We start from the raw sequence: 20740 nt of genomic DNA on the forward strand, positions 1-20740 counted from the left end.
ACGCCATCATAAAATATATTCGTGGCCAGTACTTGACTAAACTACAATGCCAATGATAATTGATTCACAATTTACTGCGATACAGAACAAAAGTAATGCACAAATATACGACAGTATGTGCAGTTCGGCCATAAAGCAGTTCGTATGATAGCACGTGACTGCTTTAGGCCAAGTCTTGCGCAGCTTTAATGCAGAAAAGTCATTTTTATAAAATGTAATTCTCAGTTCGTAAGCAAACCAGTAATATATATACCTTATTGTTAATTATAAAAGCATAGATTACAATGTTCTATTAAATTGATTTGGTATTTGTGTGTAATAAAGGGGTTTAGTGAATGAACGCGCTGAGTGCCCAATGTAGATGGTCGCGTTTCACAACAGGAAGAGAAAATAAGGATTCCTGCTGTTGCATTTTGTAGTGACAGATTTAAACGAATAATATATTTGTTCAACATACAAGACCGTGATGGCTGCCATAATCACCGAAACACAAAGGTAGGCATTTAGTGTCCGTTTATTCTACTTCAAGGGAACATGTTTTCTAACTGAAACGTTAAGCTAGCCCTGCTAGCTAGTAAGATAGCTAGGTAAATATAAGTCAAAAAGTCATCTTGCTTGTCAATCTTTATGAAATTGCCCGAGGGTCTCACTCTATAGCAATATGTACATGAGAAAGAGGTCATGTTACAGCCATAAGAATCAGACTTTAGTTAATTTCTTAAGGGGAGATGGAACTATACAGTATGAGCGTAAAGTCGGAATTTTTAGGCTAGTCCTCATCCATTCATGAGAGCAGTTTCATCTATGTCTGTTAGCTGACGTTAGTTAGCTAATTGTGCTCCACACAATCTGACGTTGTTATTCAATCCACAGCATAAAAGAAGCAGTAACTTCCATCAACACAATTGAACTGAATAAATTCTCCAGACTGCTTTCACGAATTCTGCAGAAACTTCACCTCAAGGTAGGTGTCTCGAGGGAGCAAGTCAGCTGGTGTATAATTAGCATAACATAGACATATGCTCCAAAATACTCTTGCCTGGTCTCTCTTGCTAACTCCATTGCTGTCATTGTCCAGCCTGACAATTCTTTATGGCATAGTTGGTGAGAAAGAAGAAACCGACTGGCACCCAGGCTACACGAACTCTGTATCATGCATGCTAAGCCTCACTTGTTTTGTTTTTTAAATAGTGCAAGTGGCACGCACTGGTGTTTCTAGTGCCGTCAAACATCAGGCTTTAGTCATGATACTACTGCAGCCCACTTGAATCAATTTTTCCAGTACATGTGTTTACAAAGAATGATGAAGTTAATTGTGTCCCTCAGGAAGAGCGCACGTTCAGTGAGGAGGAAGAACAGAAACTGCAGAGTGCTTTGTCATTGGACAAGCAGGATCTCAGTCTGGTGCTGGATACAACTGCCTTCATTCTAGAACAGGTAAGTAGGCCTTGATGTTCGCCTCAACTCTAGCTACACTAAATAACCTTACGTATGTGCACACCTGCTTGTCAAACATCTTATTCCAAAAATAATGGGCATTAAAATGGAGTTGGTCCCCCCCTTGCTGCTATAAAAACCTCCACTCTTATGGGAAGGCTTTCCACTAGATGTTGGAACATTGCTGCAGGGACTTGCTTCCATTCAGCCACGAGCGTTAGTGAGGTCGGGCACTGACTAGAGATTCAACCGATTAATCGGCATGGCCGATTAGGCTGTCCCCAACCTGTTGCCACAAAGTTGGAAGCACAGGATCATTTACATTACATTTACATTTATGTCATTTAGCAGACACTCTTATCCAGAGCGACTTACAAATTGGTGCATTCACCTTATGACATCCAGTGGAACAGTAGTGTATCTAAATCTTTTAAGGGGGAGGGGGGGTGAGAGGGATTACTTTATCCTATCCTAGGTATTCCTTAAAGAGGTGGGGTTTCAGGTGTCTCCGGAAGGTGGTGATTGACTCCGCTGTCCTGGCGTCGTGAGGGAGTTTGTTCCACCATTGGGGGGCCAGAGCAGCGAACAGTTTTGACTGGGCTGAGCGGGAACTGTACTTCCTCAGTGGTAGGGAGGCAAGCAGGCCAGAGGTGGATGAACACAGTGCCCTTGTTTGGGTGTAGGGCCTGATCAGAGCCTGGAGGTACTGAGGTGCCGTTCCCCTCACAGCTCCGTAGGCAAGCACCATGGTCTTGTAGCGGATGCGAGCTTCAACTGGAAGCCAGTGGAGGGAGCGGAGGAGCGGGGTGACGTGAGAGAACTTGGGAAGGTTGAACACCAGACGGGCTGCGGCGTTCTGGATGAGTTGTAGGGGTTTAATGGCACAGGCAGGGAGCCCAGCCAACAGCGAGTTGCAGTAATCCAGACGGGAGATGACAAGTGCCTGGATTAGGACCTGCGCCGCTTCCTGTGTGAGGCAGGGTCGTACTCTGCGGATGTTGTAGAGCATGAACCTACAGGAACGGGCCACCGCCTTGATGTTAGTTGAGAACGACAGGGTGTTGTCCAGGATCACGCCAAGGTTCTTAGCGCTCTGGGAGGAGGACACAATGGAGTTGTCAACCGTGATGGCGAGATCATGGAGCGGGCAGTCCTTCCCGGGAGGAAGAGCAGCTCCGTCTTGCCGAGGTTCAGCTTGAGGTGGTGATCCGTCATCCACACTGATATGTCTGCCAGACATGCAGAGATGCGATTCGCCACCTGGTCATCAGAAGGGGGAAAGGAGAAGATTAATTGTGTGTCGTCTGCATAGCAATGATAGGAGAGACCATGTGAGGTTATGACAGAGCCAAGTGACTTGGTGTATAGCGAGAATAGGAGAGGGCCTAGAACAGAGCCCTGGGGACACCAGTGGTGAGAGCACGTGGTGTGGAGACGGATTCTCGCCACGCCACCTGGTAGGAGCGACCTGTCAGGTAGGGACGCAATCCAAGCGTGGGCGCGCCGGAGATGCCCAACTCGGAGAGGGTGGAGAGGAGGATCTGATGGTTCACAGTATCGAAGGCAGCCGATAGGTCTAGAAGGATGAGAGCAGAGGAGAGAGAGTTAGCTTTAGCAGTGCGGAGCGCCTCCGTGATACAGAGAAGAGCAGTCTCAGTTGAATGACTAGTCTTGAAACCTGACTGATTTGGATCAAGAAGGTCATTCTGAGAGAGATAGCGGGAGAGCTGGCCAAGGACGGCACGTTCAAGAGTTTTGGAGAGAAAAGAAAGAAGGGATACTGGTCTGTAGTTGTTGACATCGGAGGGATCGAGTGTAGGTTTTTTCAGAAGGGGTGCAACTCTCGCTCTCTTGAAGACGGAAGGGACGTAGCCAGCGGTCAGGGATGAGTTGATGAGCGAGGTGAGGTAAGGGAGAAGGTCTCCGGAAATGGTCTGGAGAAGAGAGGAGGGGATAGGGTCAAGCGGGCAGGTTGTTGGGCGGCCGGCCGTCACAAGACGCGAGATTTCAACTGGAGAGAGAGGGGAGAAAGAGGTCAGAGCACAGGGTAGGGCAGTGTGAGCAGAACCAGCGGTGTCGTTTGACTTAGCAAACGAGGATCGGATGTCGTCGACCTTCTTTTCAAAATGGTTGACGAAGTCATCTGCAGAGAGGGAGGAGGGGGAGGGGAGGAGGATTCAGGAGGGAGGAGAAGGTTGCAAAGAGCTTCCTAGGGTTAGAGGCAGATGCTTGGAATTTAGAGTGGTAGAAAGTGGCTTTAGCAGCAGAGAGAGAAGAGGAAAATGTAGAGAGGAGGGAGTGAAAGGATGTCAGGTCCGCAGGGAGGCGAGTTTTCCTCCAGTTCCGCTCGGCTGCCCGGAGCCCTGTTCGGTCTGTCTCGGTCTGTGAGCTTATGTGAACTACCACTTTGCAGCTGAGCCTTTGTTGCTTCTAGAAGTTGTCACTTCACAATAACAGCACTTCCAGTTGACCGTGGCAGCTCTAGCAGGGCAGAGATTTGACAAATTTACTTGTTGGAAAGGTGGCATCCTATGACGGTGCCACGTTGAAAGTCTCTGAGCTCTTCAGTACTGGCCATTCTACTCCCTATGCTAATTTTTTATACAAATGTCAGCAACGGGTGTGGCTGAAATAACCAAATCCACTCATTTGAAGGTGTGTCCAGAGACTTTTGTATATACAGTGCATTTGGAAATTATTCAGACCCCTCCACATTTTGTTACATTACAGCCTTATTATACAATTTATTAAATCATTTAAAAAAAATAATTTCATCAATCTACACACAATACCCCATAATGACAAAACAAAAATAGTTTTTTTTAGAAGTTTTTGCAAATGTATTAAAAATAAACTGAAATTACATTTACATAAGTATTCAGACCATTTACTCAGTACTTTGTTGAAGCACTTTTGGCAGTGATTACAGCCTAGTGTCTTCTTGGGTATGACGCTACAAGCTTGGCACACTTGTATTTGGGGAGTTTCTCCCATTCCTCTCTGTAGATCCTCTCAAGCTCTGTCAGGTTTGAATGGAGAGCGTCGCTGCACATCTACACTGCCGGTCAAAAGCTTGGGGTCACTTAGAAATGTCTTTGTTTTTGAAAGAAAATCTATTTTTTTGTCCATTGACTTAACATGAAATTGATCAGAAGTACAATGTAGACATTGTTAATGTTGTAAATGACTATTGTAGCTGGAAACGGCTGATTTTAAATTTAAAAAATGGAATATCTACATAGTTGTACAGAGGCCCATTATCACCAAACATCACTCCTGTGTTCCAATGGCACATTGTTAGCTAGTCCAAGTTTATAATTTTAAAAGGCTAATTGATCATTAGAAAACCCTTTTGCAATTATGTTAGCACAGCTGCAAACTGTTCTGATTAAATAAGCAATAAAACTGGCTTTTAGACTAGTTGAATATCTGGAGCTTCAGTATTTGTGCGTTAGATTACAGGCTCAAAATGGCCAGAAACAAATAACTTTCTTCTGAAACACGTCAGTCTATTCTTGTTCTGAGAAATGAAGACTATTCCATGCGAGAAATTGCCTAGAAACTGAAGATCTCTTACAACGCCGTGTAAAACTCCCTTCACAGAACAGCGCAAACTGGCCCTAACCAGAATAGAAAGAGTGGGAGGCCCCAGTGCACAACTGAGCAAGAGGACAAGTACATTAGAATGTCTAGTTTGAGAAACAGACGCCTCACAAGTCCTTAACTGGCAGCTTCATTAAATAGTATCCGCAAAACACCAGTCTCAATGTCAAGCGTGAAGAGGCGACTACGGGATGCTGGCATTCTACGCAGAGTTCCTCTGTCCAGCGTCTGTGTTCTTTTACCCATCTTAATCTTTTATTTTTATTGACCAGTCTGAGAGATGGCATTTTCTTCAGGATGCTGGCCTTCTAGGCAGAGTTGCAAAGAAAATGCCATAGTGGCCAATAAAAATAAAATATTAAGATGGGCAAAAGAACAGACGCTGGACAGAGGAACTCTGCCTAGAAGGCCAGCATCTCATAGTCGCTTTTTCACTGTTAACGTTGTGACTGGTGTTTTGCGGATACTATTTAATGAATCTGCCAGACAGCTCTCTTCAGAGCTCTGACTGGGCTCAAGGACATTCAGAGACTTTTCCCGAAGCCACTCCCGTGTTGTCCTGGCTGTTTGCTTAGGGTCGTTGTCCTGTTGGAAAGTGAACCTTTGCCCCAGTCTGAGGTCCTGCGCCTTCTGCAGCAGGAGTCTCCCAGTGGCTTCTGTCTGGCCACTACCATAAAGGCCTGATTGGTGGAGTGCTGCATAGATGGTTGTCTTTCTGGAAGGTTCTCCCATCTCCACAGAGGAACTCTGGAGCTCTGTCAGAGTTACCATAGAGTTCTTGGTCACGTCCCTGACCAAGTCTCTTCTCCCCTAATTTCTCAGTTTTGCCGGGCGGCCAGCTCTATGACGAGTCTTGGTGGTTCCAAATTTCTTCCATTTAAGAATGATGGAGGCCACTGTGTTCTTGGACCTTCAATGCTGCAGATTGTTTTTGGTACCCTTCCCCAGATCTGTGCCTTGACACAATCCTGTCTCGGAGCTCTATGGACAATTCCTTCGACCTCATAGCTTGGTTTTTGCTCTGACATGCACTTCAACTGTGGGACCTTATGAAGACACTTGTGTACCTTTCCAAATCATGTCTAAATCAATTGAGTGGACTCCCATCAAGTTGTAGAAACATCTCAAGGATGATCAATGGAAAGAGGATGCACCTGAGCTCAATTTCTGTTCTTATAGCAAAGGGTCTGAATACTTATGTAAATAAGGTATTTCTGTTTTTTATGTTTAATACATTTGCAAAAAAAATCATATTTCTGTCATTTTGGGGTATTGTGTTTAGATTGTTTAAATAGTTTTTTTCCTCGCCAATTTAAATAATTTAATGAATATAGAATTATGCTGTAACGTAACAAAATATGGAAAAGGGTAAGGGGTCTGAATACTTTCCGAATGCACTGTATAGTTTAGAATCAAATATATTCAATTCATTGTTGCCCAGTTAACCTACCATTTCCAGTCTAGAATGTAGTGTACTGTTGCCCAGTTTGAAGCTGATTTGAGAATTCTTAGGTGTCACATACAGAGCCATTTTAAAAAGGATGTATGACGTGTTCACTGTGCTCAAGTATCCAGAGTATGCACACTGTAACCCTTCTATGGTGCTATTGGTGATGATGATTGTCACAATATAAAATAATTAAGCCTGAAAGAGAACATGCTTTGTTGTATTTCTTATTTAAACTTTATTTAACTAGGCATGTCAGTTAAGAACAAATTCTTATTTACAATGACGGCCTACCGGGGAACAGTGGGTTAACTGCCTTGTTCAGGGGAAGAAGGACAGATTTTTATCTTGTCAGCTCGGGGATTCGATCCAGCAACCTTTTGGTTACTGGCCCAAACCTCTAACCACTAGGCTACCTGCCGCCCCATAACAGTGTATTCACACAAACGCCAGCTGTCAGCCAAATAGCTGACTACTAACAATCTACAGAAGCATTGACTTTCATCAATGCAATTCACCAAGAATTCTGCAGGAAACTTCACCTGTAGGTTTCTCCACTGAGTAATGTGAGTTGAGTTGTCGTGTAGAATTGGTATAACATCTTAATGGTATGTCCACATACTGTACATGTCCCTGTTTTCCTCAGTAAGCTTGGTTGGATGCTCAGTAGAGATCTTCTACCACTCCAGTGTTTAATTGCTATATTGTAATTACTTCGCCACCATGGCCTATTTATTGCCTTAACTCCCTTATCTTACCTCATTTGCACTCACTGTATATCAAATATTTTTGTTTTCTTTTGTACTACTGTATTATTGACTGTATGTTTTGTTTATTACATGTGTAACTCTGTGTTGTTTGTGTCGAACTGCTATGCTTTATCTTGGCCAGGTCGCAGTTGCAAATGAGAACTTTTTCTCTACTAGCCTACCTGGTTAAATAAAGGTGATATTAAATATAAAAATGTAGACCTAGATTTAGCGTCTAAACATGTATTAAGCGACGGTGAATAAAAAGAAAGTGCCTCGAGTCCTATTACAGATCGTCTATCTCTATGCAGGCTGTCTATCACTATTACAGATCGTCTATCTCTATTACAGATCGTCTATCACTATTACAGATCGTCTATCACTATTACAGATCGTCTGTCACTTACAGATCGTCTATCTCTATGCAGGCTGTCTATCACTATTACAGATCGTCTATCACTATTACAGATCGTCTATCACTATTACAGATCGTCTATCTCTATGCAGGCTGTCTGTCACTATTACAGATCGTCTATCTCAATGCAGGCTGTCTGTCACTATTACAGATCGTCTATCTCAATGCAGGCTGTCTGTCACTATTACAGATCGTCTATCTCAATGCAGGCTGTCTGTCACTATTACAGATCGTCTATCTCTATGCAGGCTGTCTGTCACTATTACAGATCGTCTATCTCTATGCAGGCTGTCTGTCACTATTACAGATCGTCTATCTCAATGCAGGCTGTCTGTCACTACAGATTGTCTATCTCAATGCAGGCTGTCTGTCACTATTACAGATCGTCTATCTCAATGCAGGCTGTCTGTCACTATTACAGATCGTCTATCTCAATGCAGGCTGTCTGTCACTATTACAGATCCCCTATCTCTATGCAGGCAGTCTGTCACTATCACAGATCGTCTATCACTATTACAGATCGTCTATCTCTATGCAGGCTGTCTATCACTATATCACTATTAGGCAGATCTGTCACTCCCCTATCTCTATGCAGGCAGTCTGTCACTATCACAGATCGTCTATCACTATTACAGATCGTCTATCTCTATGCAGGCTGTCTATCACTATTACAGATCGTCTATCTCTATGCAGGCTGTCTATCACTATTACAGATCGTCTATCACTATTGTAGATCGTCTATCTCTATGCAGGCTGTCTATCACTATTACAGATCGTCTATCTCTATGCAGGCTGTCTATCACTATTACAGATCCCCTATCACTATTACAGATCGTCTATCACTATTACAGATCGTCTATCACTATTACAGATCGTCTATCACTATTACAGATTGTCTATCTCTATGCAGGCTGTCTATCATAATGTGAAGCCTGCATCCCTGAAGCAGCAGCTGGAGAAGATCCATCTTTCCCCAGAGAAGGCGGAGGCCTTCTGCCAGGCCTGGACCGCTGTCTGCCCAGATGTCGTGGAGAAAGTCAGGCAGAGGATTTTTGCTCCCAAAAAGGTGAGGAGAAACCGTGTCAACGGCAGTGCAATAATTCTGCCCCTGCTATGCTGTTTACGCTTTATTTATATCGTACGTACTCAGTGAAATAATGCCATTACTGTAGCTACGAGAAATTACGATCTTGCGTAGTTGCGTCCAGTTACAAATTGCGTCGCTGCACAAGTACGTAGGATGGCTAATTGCGTTATTGCATTGCGTACAACGCAAGGTTTAGGCTTTCCTCTCTCAAGTGGCGAAACAATGAAAGCAGAAAACGTTTGCTCTTTCTTTGTGGCATTAAACCAGTCCAGTTGAGCCAAGGTCCCGAGCCACGTTGGCATGGACAGGAAACTGCCAGATCCAGCTGATCATTTGAACATAAACAATTATACAAATCTCTGTGTATATTAACACCATAGAATAGAGTCAAACCAGGCAGGTACCATAGTGGTTGGAGCGTTGGGCCAGTAACGGAAAGGTTGCTGGTTCGAATCCCCGAGCTGAAAAGGTACAAATCTGTCGTTCTGCCCCTGAACAAGGCAGTTAACACACTGTTCCCCGGTAGTCCGTCATTGTAAATAAGAATTTGTTCTTAACTGACTTGCCTGGTTTAAAAAAACAATTGCCTGTGATGTTGTCATGATAATCTCATCGACAGCAGTCTTCGGGGGTGTCCTAAGTGGTACCTTATTCCCTATATAGTACACCAGCTATAGTCCACTACTTTTGACAGGGACCATTAGGGAATAGCGTGCCATTTGGGAAGTAGTCTTTAGCATTGTCCCCTTTGGGAGGCTCGAGTGGGTGTGATCACACTTGGTGCTGTGACGTCCTGGGACCACACAGAGAGAGCTCCAGGTTTATTATGCCACTCGGCTTCATTAAACACTTATCTCTCCTCTCAGCACACCTGATCTATTTCACTGCTAAGGCAGATGAATGGAGCGTTTTGCCACTTAGCGGTCCCATTGGACCTCTGCTTTAAATGTGCTTTCACTGCACCATCCAACTGATCAGGGCCCGGTTTCCCCAAAAGCTTCTTAAGGTTAAGATCATCGTTAGAACCTTCGTTGGGGCATCGTTAAATCAGAGCCGTTTCCCAAAACCATTGTTACTAAAGTTGCACTTAAATGCTTGTTATTTATCGACTGCCTCAGCTAAGTTTGTCGTTAGGTGCTTTCTTGCCCTTCCACATCACTTTATACAAGATCTCCGCAAAACATAGAATCAAGATTTTGAACTATACATCGTTAACACTCGTAAGCCTAAATTCCAGCGCTATCGGGAAAAACCGGCCCAGAATTGTTTCTTAAGATTTCTTAAAGCTAGAATCCTTAATGGGTGAAACTGTCAAGTCCGCTGGAGATATTGCATCAACAATGAAGTTACTGCAAACAACGAACACTATTTAAAATGTTTTTATTGTGGTTTCTGTATGGTTGATAGCTGGAACATGTCGGATGGCAGCTCAACCTTCAGATGGCCAAGTCCACCCAAGCCAAGTTGAAGGATCCACATGCAGTGCTGGAGCTCGGTGTCAGAAATGAGGATTCTGAGGTAAATAGCCTACTTCACACTGTTGAACACACACACACACACACACCTTTGTTACCCACTCAAAACAGAGGGGCTGTTTACTTAGCAGATCTCAGGGGATCCATTCAATCTTCAAAATGGATGCTAATTCTGCATGTGTCCCTCTTGACAATGAAGCAGACCTGAAACCAGACAGCAGGGAGCTTGTTAACAATGGCCTCAAGGGCCAGCTTTCCTTTTAGTCCTGTGGGGTCTGTATCTGTACAGTGTCAGTCGACCATTTATGTCCATCAATGGACAGCATTTGCAGATTTTTATCAGAAAATGGGAACCTAATGGTTCCCTTGGTTGTTATGGTAACAACAGGTTTATCAGGTGTTCGTGTTTATGGTGTTAGTATTCTGTCCCCAGAGTGCGCTCTCTCTCACACACTCACTCTCTCTCTCACACACTCACTCTCTCTCTCTCTCACACACACTCACTCTCTCACACACTCACTCTCTCTCTCACACACTCACTCTCTCTCTCACACACTCACTCTCTCTCACTCTCTCTCTCACACACTCACTCTCTCTCTCACACACTCACTCTCTCTCACACACTCACTCTCTCTCTCACACACACACTCACTCTCTCTCTCACACACTCACGCTCTCTCTCACACACTCACTCTCTCTCTCACACACTCACTCTCTCTCTCACACACTCACTCTCTCTCTCACACACTCACTCTCTCTCTCACACACTCACTCTCTCTCACACACTCACTCTCTCTCTCACACACACACTCACTCTCTCACACACTCACTCACTCTCTCACACACTCACTCTCTCTCTCACACACTCACTCTCTCTCTCACACACTCACTCTCTCTCTCACACACTCACTCTCTCTCTCACACACTCACTCTCTCTCACACACTCACTCTCTCTCTCACACACTCACTCTCTCTCTCACACACTCACTCTCTCTCTCACACACACACTCACTCTCTCACACACACTCTCTCTCTCACACACACACTCTCTCTCTCACACACACTCACTCTCTCTCTCACACACTCACTCTCTCTCTCACACACTCACTCTCTCTCTCACACACTCACTCTCTCTCTCACACACTCACTCTCTCTCTCACACTCACTCTCTCTCTCACACACGCTCTCTCTCACACACTCACTCTCTCTTTCTCGCACACACGCTCTCTCTCGCACACTCGCTCTCTCTTTCTCGCACACTCGCTCTCTCTCTCTCGCACACTCGCTCTCTCTCTCTCGCACACTCGCTCTCTCTCTCTCGCACACTCGCGCACACTCGCGCTCTCTCTCGCACACTCGCGCGCTCTCTCGCACTCTCTCTCTCTCACACGCTCTCTCTCTCTTTCTCAAAATCAATGTAAGGGATTTATTGGCATGGGAAACAAATGTTAACATTGCCAAAGTAAGTGAAATAAACAATTAACAGTAAACATTACAATCTCAGAAGTTCCAAAAGAATAAAGGAATTTCAAATGTCATACGTCTATATACAGTGATGTAACGATGTACAAAAGGGAAAATAAATAAACATAAATATGGGTTGTATTTACCATGGTGTTTGTTCTTCACTGGTTGCCCTTGTGGCAACAGGTCACAAGTCTTGCTACTGTGATGGCACAATGGTATTTCACCCAGTCGATATAGGAGTTTCTCAAAATCAAATTCTTTGTGAATCTGTGTAATCTGAGGGAAATATGTGTCTCTATGGTCCTATATTAGGCAGGTTAGGGAGTGCAGCTCAGTTTCAACCTCATTTTGTGATCAGAGTGCACATAACCTGTCTTCTCTTGAGAGCCAAGTCTGTCTACGGCGGCCTTTCTCAATAGAAGGGCTATGCTCACTGAGTCTGTACATAGTCAAAGCTTTCCTTAAGTTTGGGTCAGTCACAATAGTCAGGTAGTCTACCACGGTGTACTCTCTTTAGGGCCATATAGCATTCTAGTTTGCTAATTTTTTTGTTAATTCTTTCCAGTGTGTCAAGTAATTCTCTTTTCTCATGATTTGGTTGAGTCTAATTGTGATGCTCTGTGGGGTCTGTTTGTGTTTGTGAGTCCCATGACCAGCTTGCTTAGGGGTCTCTTCTCCAGGTTCATCTCTGTAGGTGATGGCTTTGCTAAGGAAGGTTTGGTATTGGCTTCCTTTAGGTGGTTGTAGAATTTAACAGCTCTTTTTTGCATTTTGATAATTAGCAGGTATCGGCCTAATACTGCTCTACATGCATTATTTGGTGTTTTACGTTGTACACAAAGGGATATTTTTTGCAGAATTCTACATGCAGTCTCTTCAATTTGGTGGTTTTCCCATTTTTGGTTGGTGAGTGGACCCCGCACCTCAAAACAAGGAAGTGCAATGGGTTCTAGAACTGATTCAAGTTTTCTTTACCAGATCCTAATTCGTATGTATAATTTTATGTTCCTTTTGATGGCATAGAAGCCCCTTCTTGCCTTGTCTCTCAGCTCGTTCCTAGCTTTGTGGAAGTTACCTGTGTGGCTGATGTTTAGGCCGAGGTTTGTTTTCTCTAGGGCAGTGGTTCCCAAACTTCTTATAGTCCCGTATCCCTTCAAACATTCAACCTCCAGCTGCGTACCTCCTCTAGCACCAGGGTCAGCGCACTCTCAAATGTTGTTTTTGCCATCATTGTAGCCTGCCACACAGACACTATACAATACATTTATTAAACATAAGAATGAGTGTGTTTTTTAACAATCCGGCTCGTGGGAAGTGACAAAGACCTCTTATCGGACCAGGGCACAAATAATAATATAATAATCTATAATTGTACTCTTTAATTAACTATCTTCCATATAAAACCTTATTTGTTCAATCAAATATTGTGAATAACTCACCACAGGTTAATGAGAAGGGTGTGCTTGAAAGGATGCTCATAACTCTGCAATGTTGGGTTCAAATCAAATGTATTTATATAGCCCTTCTTACATCAGCTGATATCTCAGTGCTGTACAGAAACCCAGCCTAAAACCCCAAACAGCAAGCAATGCAGGTATAGAAGCACGGTGACTAGGAAAAACTCCATAGAAAGGCCAAAACCTAGAGAGGAACCAGGCTATGAGGGGTGGCCAGTCCTCTTCTGGCTGTGCCAGGTGGAGATTATAACAGAACATGGCCAAGATGTTCAAATGTTAATAAATGACCAGCGTGGTCAAATAATAATAATCACAGTAGTTGTCGAGGGTGCAGCAAGTCAGCACCTCAGGAGTAAATGTCAGTTGGCTTTTCATAGCCGATCATTAAGAGTATCTCTACCGCTCCTGCTGTCTCTAGAGAGTTGAAAACAGCAGGTCTGGGGCAAGTAGCACGTCCGGTGAACAGATCAGGGTTCGATAGCCGCAGGCAGAACAGTAGCACGGCCAGGTGGACTGGGGACATCAACGAGTCATCGTGCCAGGTAGTCCTGAGGCATGGTCCTAGGGCTCAGGTCCTCCGAGAGAGAGACAGAATTAGAGAGAGCATACTTAAATTCACACAGGACATCGGATAAGACAGGAGAAGTACTCCAGATATAACAGACTGACCCTAGCCCTCCGACACTAACTACTGCAGCATAAATACTGGAGGCTGAGACAGGAGGGGTCAGGAGACACTGTGGCCCCATCCGATGATACCCCCGGACAGGTCCTAACAGGAAGGATATAACCCCACCCACTTTGCCAAAGCACAGCCACCACACCACTAGAGGGATATCTTCAACCACCAACTTGCCATCCTGAGACAAGGCCGAGTATAGCCCACAAAGATATCCGCCACGGCACAACCCAAGGCTTTGCCCCAGTGATGTACTGGGCCGTACACACTACCCTCTGTAATGCCTTGCGGTCAGAGGACGAGCAATTGCCGTACCAGGCAGTGATGCAACCAGTCAGGAAGCTCTCGATGGTGCAGCTGTAGAACCTTTTGAGGATCTCAGGACCCATGCCAAATCTTTTTAGTTTCCTGAGGGGGAATAGGCTTTGTCGTGCCCTCTTCACGACTATCTTGGTGTGTTTGGACCATTCTAGTTTGTTGTTGATGTGGACACCAAGGAACTTGAAGCTCTCAACCTACTCCACTACAGCCCCGTCGATGAGAATGGGGGTGTGCTTGGTCCTCCATTTTCCTGTAGTCCACAATCATCTCCTTAGTATTGGTTACGTTGAGGGATGGGTTGTTATTCTGGCATTCCCCGGCCAGGTCTCTGACCTCCCTATAGGCTGTCTTGTGTTTGTCGGTGATCAGGGACTGTTGTGTCGTCTGCAAACTTAATGATGGTGTTGGAGTAATGCCTGGCCATGCAGTCGTTGGTGAACAGGGAGTACAGGAGGGGACTGAGCAGGCACCCCTGGGGAGCTCCAGTGTTGAGGATCAGCATGGCAGATGTGTTGCTACCTACCCTCACCACCTGGGGGTGTCCCGTCAGGGACTCCAGGATCCAGTTGCAGAGGGAGGTGTTTAGTCCCAGGATCCTTAGCTTAGTGATGAGCTTTGGGGGAACTATGGTGTTGAACACTGAGCTGTCGTCAGTGAATAGCATTCTCACGTAGGTGTTCCTTTTTGTCCAGGAGGGAAAGGGTCAGTCATAGCCTCAATTTTGTCCCACAATTTGAATATAGTTGTGTCGAGTTCCTTTTAATCCTAGATTCAGATCATTCAGGCGAGAAAAAACATCACCCAGATAGGCCAGTCAGGTGAGAAACTCGTCATCATGCAAGCGGTCAGACAAGTGAAAATTATGGTCTAATGAATGCTGCAGTGTACCCAAGTTGCGTCAGGAGCAACTGCTTGCACGCGCCTTACCACTCCGCTGTCTCCCCCTGTCATGGCTTTTGCACCATCTGTACAGATAACAACACATCTTGACCACCGAAGTCCATTTGATGTCACAAAGCTGTCCAGTACTGTCCTGGTTTTCAGAAGAGGATGTCTCCCTTTTTAATTGACCCCCCCCATAAACGTAACAGACATATACCAGGAGCTGTGCCAGGCCTGCCACGTCTGTTGACTCATCCAGCTGTAACAGACATATACCAGGAGCTGTGCCAGGCCTGCCACGTCTGTTGACTCATCCAGCTATAACAGACATATACCTGTGGCCAGCTGTTGACTCATCCAGCTATAACAGCCATATACCAGGAGCTGTGCCAGGCCTGTTGACTCATCCAGCTATAACAGACATATACCAGGAGCTGTGCCAGGCCTGCCACGTCTGTTGACTCATCCAGCTATAACAGACATATACCAGGAGCTGTGCCAGGCCTGCCACGTCTGTTGACTCATCCAGCTATAACAGACATATACCAGGAGCTGTGCCAGGCCTGCCACGTCTGTTGACTCATCCAGCTTTAATGCATAGAATTCACTGGCTTGTATGCGAAGCAGTAATTGTTTCATAATGTCTACAGCCGTGTCACTGATGCATCGTGAAGCAGTGTTGTTTGATGAAGGCATTGTCTGTATAGGTTGTTTGGCCTTTTCCCCCAGCATTGTCCCACCCATATCCATGGCAGCAGGAAGAATTGTGGCTTATTTTTCAAATTGGCATGTTTTGTTTCTAAATGTCTGCGCAAGAGTGATGGTTTCATCGAGCTGAGAGAGTACTTTTGCACATATAACACTGTGGCTGAGGAAAGGCACTACTCCCAATATAGGTGAACTCCAAATTAATGCACTTCTCATCATATTTGTGCCTCTTCTATGGTCCAATGTCTGTTGTTCGGTGCTTTCCCGGATAAGGGGGCAGTAGCTCTTCGGCTGCATCAGATTCACAACTGCCAGTGTCCATGCTAGCTGGGCTACCAACAAATGTAGAATTACTGATGATAGCATTGGATGTGCTTGTGGAAGCAGAACAACGTGTGTCGTCAACAGGTGCAGGTGTAGTACTGCTGGTAGTAGCAGTACTACCAGTAGAGCTGGTATGTGTCTCTATGGACGAGGGCCTTACTAAACTGTTTGAAAATGTGAAGACGTTTAAAAATAATAATAATCTCTCACTCTCAAACAGTAATATGTGCTTTTCTTTATCTCATGCACACTATAGTGGGAAGATAAAAAAAAAAATGTTCTCTCAATATTTCCTCCCAAGCAAGAAAAACATCAATCAATTTATTTAAATCCACTTACATGGGCCGTGTTGGGAATAGATAGCTACAGACCTGAGGCAAGCCAAGCTAATGGGAGGAGCAGCCACACTTCATCACAATCTGCTGAGAGGCTCTGCCTCTAACACCCAAGAGGGGGCACTGTTGCTCCACAACAATTTCTGGCCTTCCCAGGATCTGCTGTCTACAGAGAGAATGGTTTTCTGATTCAACTTTAAACTGGAGTTGTGTGTGTGTGTGTGTGTGTGTGTATATATACAATATAATGTATTGTTTTCTGTAGATCGTCTTGTTTGGCTTCAGAGTTTCACAATATCATTAACAAATATTTTCAATTCAGAAGTTATTCTGCATGCACCTAATAACAAAATAACAACTATCTCTGAAACCATTTCAGTATATCGTGTTGATTTGAAAGGAGAAGACTTGATAATACCCAGATAACCTTCCAGGTAGTGTGATATTGGATCTCTGAGAGGGAGGACAGCTGTACATTATTGATTTGGAAGCCAAGCATCGGAGTTAGAGAACTCCCACCTGATCAGTGTCTTGCTTCATCAGCCCAATCCCAGAGGAGAAGCAAGCAAACCTCCAGTAGTGTATAGTATGAAACCTGTCTCCTCTCCTCACCATCCAAGCCAGCCAGGGAGCCGCTGGAGTTGCATATCCCTAACACACACACACACAAACGCACAAACAACGTCTCTCAGATGTTACTTGAAGTTTGAGACGGTAAAATCCTTCAACAGGCTATGGGCCTCTCTCATCTCTCTGTCCCTCAGCATTAGAGGATTCCATTGCTCACTGCTCTAAATGGACCAGCTTGGGGATTAGCTCATTATACATCGTGTTTGTAGACATAGCTAATTAAAATAAACCTACCAGTTTGCTAATTTAATCTAACCTTCAGTATGAGTCATAGAATGGTTATTCATTTATAGGTCTTTGATCTGATGGTCTAAGGCAGGGATGGGTATTCAACTCTTACCCTACGAGGTCCGGAGCCTGCTGGTTTTCTGTTCTTCCTGATTAATTCATTGCACACACCTTGGTGTCCCACATCTAAAACAGTCCCTGGTTACAGGGGAACAACGGGGGGGACTGGCTTCAAGGTTGAATTTGAGAGGTCAAAGATATATTATAAACTGGGCTGTTCGAGCCCTGAGTGCTGTTTGGCTGACAGCCATGGTATATCACACCGTATACTACAGGTATGCCATCATTTATTTGTACAGCTCTAATTACGTAGGTAACCAGTTTATAATAGCAATAAGGCACCTCTGGTTGTGATATATGGCCAATATACCACAGTTTAGGGTTGTGTCCAGGCACTCCGCGCAGCGTCGTGCTTAAGAACAGCCTTTAGCCGTGGTATATTGGCCATATACCACACCTCATCTGGCCTTATTGCTTAAATAGGTTGAATGTGAATTAAGTTGGTTACTACGGAATTGCTTCGATCCAACTGTTAGAATTGTCAGTATATTGACGGTTCTTGCCAAACGTGTCCTTCTCTTCCTCAACATTTTCATCTCCACCTCAAATCTCTTAACTAATCCTGCACCCTACCGCATAGACTAGCGTTTTCTGGCATCCTACTTCGTATAGATAAATAGATTATGCCTAATTGTATTTTCCTGTTCTGTCATTCTGATTTATGCATGAGTGTGCTGTTGTTGGTTGCCATTTCCTTGTAATGCTATTCTCAGCCAGTGAGTGCCCTAACTAATTATATTTCATCAAACCTACTTGTTTTGTATCAAAGCGTCTGACTTGAAAGACTTCTGATTCTAATGTATTTATCCACTGAGGAGCGGAAGCTCTTTGTTGGAATTCTCGCAGTGATACTGTGACCTCATTTACTATCAGCTAGAGAGATAAAGAATGCAATTAAACATAACATTTTTACTTATGAATAGGTGCTGTGATTATCCCTATTCACAACATCCACGCTCCTCTTCCTCACATGTCTCTGCCACAGACGATCCGCTACAAGTTGAAAACAACTTTCAGGACTTTCTATCTTCCCCCAAAAAACACAGAGCTAACAAGCAGTCTTGGAGTTAAAACTGTAAAATAACAGGCGATCAATATATCGGATCGCTTTTAAACCAAAATGTTGTCAGCCAGACTGAAATCCCTTCAAACTCCCACCCGTCACATGGCACAATAAAGCCTTGTCTGGGGCTTGTCATCCTCTTCATGGCCCAGGATGCTTTGTGCAGCCATCTTTTGGGCTCTTTTCTCCTTGGTGATTATTATTTTTTTCTCCTTTGGGATCCCATTCAGGGTGCCCATTGTTCCGTGATTATCCATTCCTCTGGTGATGTGTTCAGCCCAGTGGCATAATAGTACCCATACAATGATGTCACAGCTTTATTTGCTGCGGGGACCATTGATTCCCCCTTTCCTAATTTTCTATACCCCAATTCTGTGCTTCTTGAAGAGCTTGTTTAGCACACCCACGATACATGTTTGATGCAGACATGAGTGGGGAAGGTGGCAAATCCATCCAAACACATTTAATTCCCATTTGTTTGTCTTGTTTCGTCTCAGATCTTGGTTCTCAAATCTGAGCTAGTTTTGCCCTGTACAACAGTTTCTTCAGCAAAATGGAAATTGCCAGATGACATTGTTTTTCTTTCTGCAATAGCAAAGTGATTTTTAGTTGTTAGCCAATGTTTTTGTTCAAGGTGTTGTTTAAGGTGGTCCGGACTCTCTCTCTCTGTTAGTACACAGTTACGCGCAAGGTGTTGTTTAAGGTGGTCCGGACTCTCTCTCTCTCTGTTAGTACACAGTTACGTGCAAGGTGTTGTTTAAGGTGGTCCGGACTCTCTCTCTCTGTTAGTACACAGTTACGCGCAAGGTGTTGTTTAAGGTGGTCCGGACTCTCTCTCTCTGCTAGTACACAGTTACGCGCAAGGTGTTGTTTAAGGTGGTCTGGACTCTCTATCCGTACACGTTTACGTGGATTCTGAGATCTCAAACAAGCCCTGTTGATTGTGGAATGGGAAGGAAAATCAGAACTGTTCATCTCAATGAAGCCTGTGGCATTATGTAGTGAGGTGAAATACCTAGTCTGATTTTTATATTGATATACCATACCTGTTTTCTTGGATTCTTTTGCTCTGTAGGATTCTCTTGTGTATATAGTTATTTAGCTGTCTGTCTTTGTGCTGCATTCGATGTTGTAAAAACATCTTTGTCCATTATTTCTATATGATAACACATAATGGTTGTGGAAGGGTAGCCATTACAGTATGGTTTTCCTTGCCAGTCCTGGTAGGTACTGTCAACAGCCCTTTAATGACAGACAAGGTTGTTTCCTTATATTTCCTTTTATTTTATCTGACATCATAGAGGATTCTGTTGAAAAGTGCTGCATGTAATGCAGGAAAACAATATTTCCATGCATAGTATGTACCGCACTACTTAAAGATCGACATGCCCCAGGTAGGCTACATAATGAATAGTATTGCATGGAAATTAAAGGCCTTTTTTCAGGCTGGTTATCAAGAGTATTATGTCTTGAACTGTTACATGTAGCCTCATTTTCTTTGTCCTGTATTTCCCCCTAAAGAGAGATGACTACAACAATGCTGCGGATTTATACAAAAGATAGATAGTTAGTTGGTTGACCATTTCACACCATTTATGTCCGGCATCGGGTTGGATTTAGTTGAATAAGCCTAGAGGATTTTGAGATGGAGGCAGCTGTAGGCGTTTGACCTGGTGGTTGCTTGTTTCCCACAAGCCTACTGTAAAAATGGTCAAGGCTCTCACAGCCGCGGTGTCTGCATACCAGAGGGCTCAAGCTGGCTGCCTAGACAATCACTAGGGTTGCCACACAGAAGAGGCCCTACAGTGGTGAATAGCAGCCATCAGCCTCGCCTCTCCCTCCTCCCTGAGCCAAAGCATACATTCTACTACATGTATACAGTTTCAAAATGGAGGCCATGGTGGGTCTATGTATCCCGGCCCTTGGCATGCCACTGTTTCTGTCATTTAATTGGAGCACATTGTTTCAAGCTTGAGTTGCTCTTGAAAGGGCTGTGGGTTTGGCCCTTGGCACTGCGATAAGTGCATAGTGCCTAGTCCGTAGCAGGCAAAGCTCCCTCTAATCGTTTTGTTATGGCTTATACTTGTCCTGTTTTGTTGCGTGTTCATCTTGGCAGAATTAAATTGTCTGTACCATGCTTTCCAACCTGAGCCTCTTGTAGCGAGGCTGGAAGACAGCCTTGGAGAAAGATAAGTAAGTGTTGGTTGCCACAACGGAATAGGTTAAACCATGTGGCAATATCCTCCAATTTGCACTTCCAAAAAAGGAATTGTAGAATATGAGGATTCGGTGAAAGTGTTTTTGAATATCACT

General features: G+C 44.3%; 1 protein-coding gene across 1 annotated transcript in view; it reads left to right on the forward strand.

The window, feature by feature from the left end:
- The first annotated feature begins 145 nt into the window (after positions 1 to 145).
- Positions 146 to 20740, forward strand: part of commd10 (COMM domain containing 10) — a 52671-nt gene continuing 32076 nt past the window's right edge. The window contains exons 1-5 of the mRNA XM_029637149.2: positions 146 to 495; positions 874 to 964; positions 1327 to 1437; positions 8562 to 8717; positions 10146 to 10256. Coding sequence (XP_029493009.1) covers positions 467 to 495; positions 874 to 964; positions 1327 to 1437; positions 8562 to 8717; positions 10146 to 10256 — 498 coding nt within the window. The 5' untranslated portion in view covers positions 146 to 466. The remainder of the gene's footprint in view (positions 496 to 873; positions 965 to 1326; positions 1438 to 8561; positions 8718 to 10145; positions 10257 to 20740) is intronic.

The sequence above is a fragment of the Oncorhynchus nerka genome, linkage group LG27 (assembly GCF_034236695.1).
Source record: "Oncorhynchus nerka isolate Pitt River linkage group LG27, Oner_Uvic_2.0, whole genome shotgun sequence".
NCBI lineage: Eukaryota > Metazoa > Chordata > Actinopteri > Salmoniformes > Salmonidae > Oncorhynchus > Oncorhynchus nerka.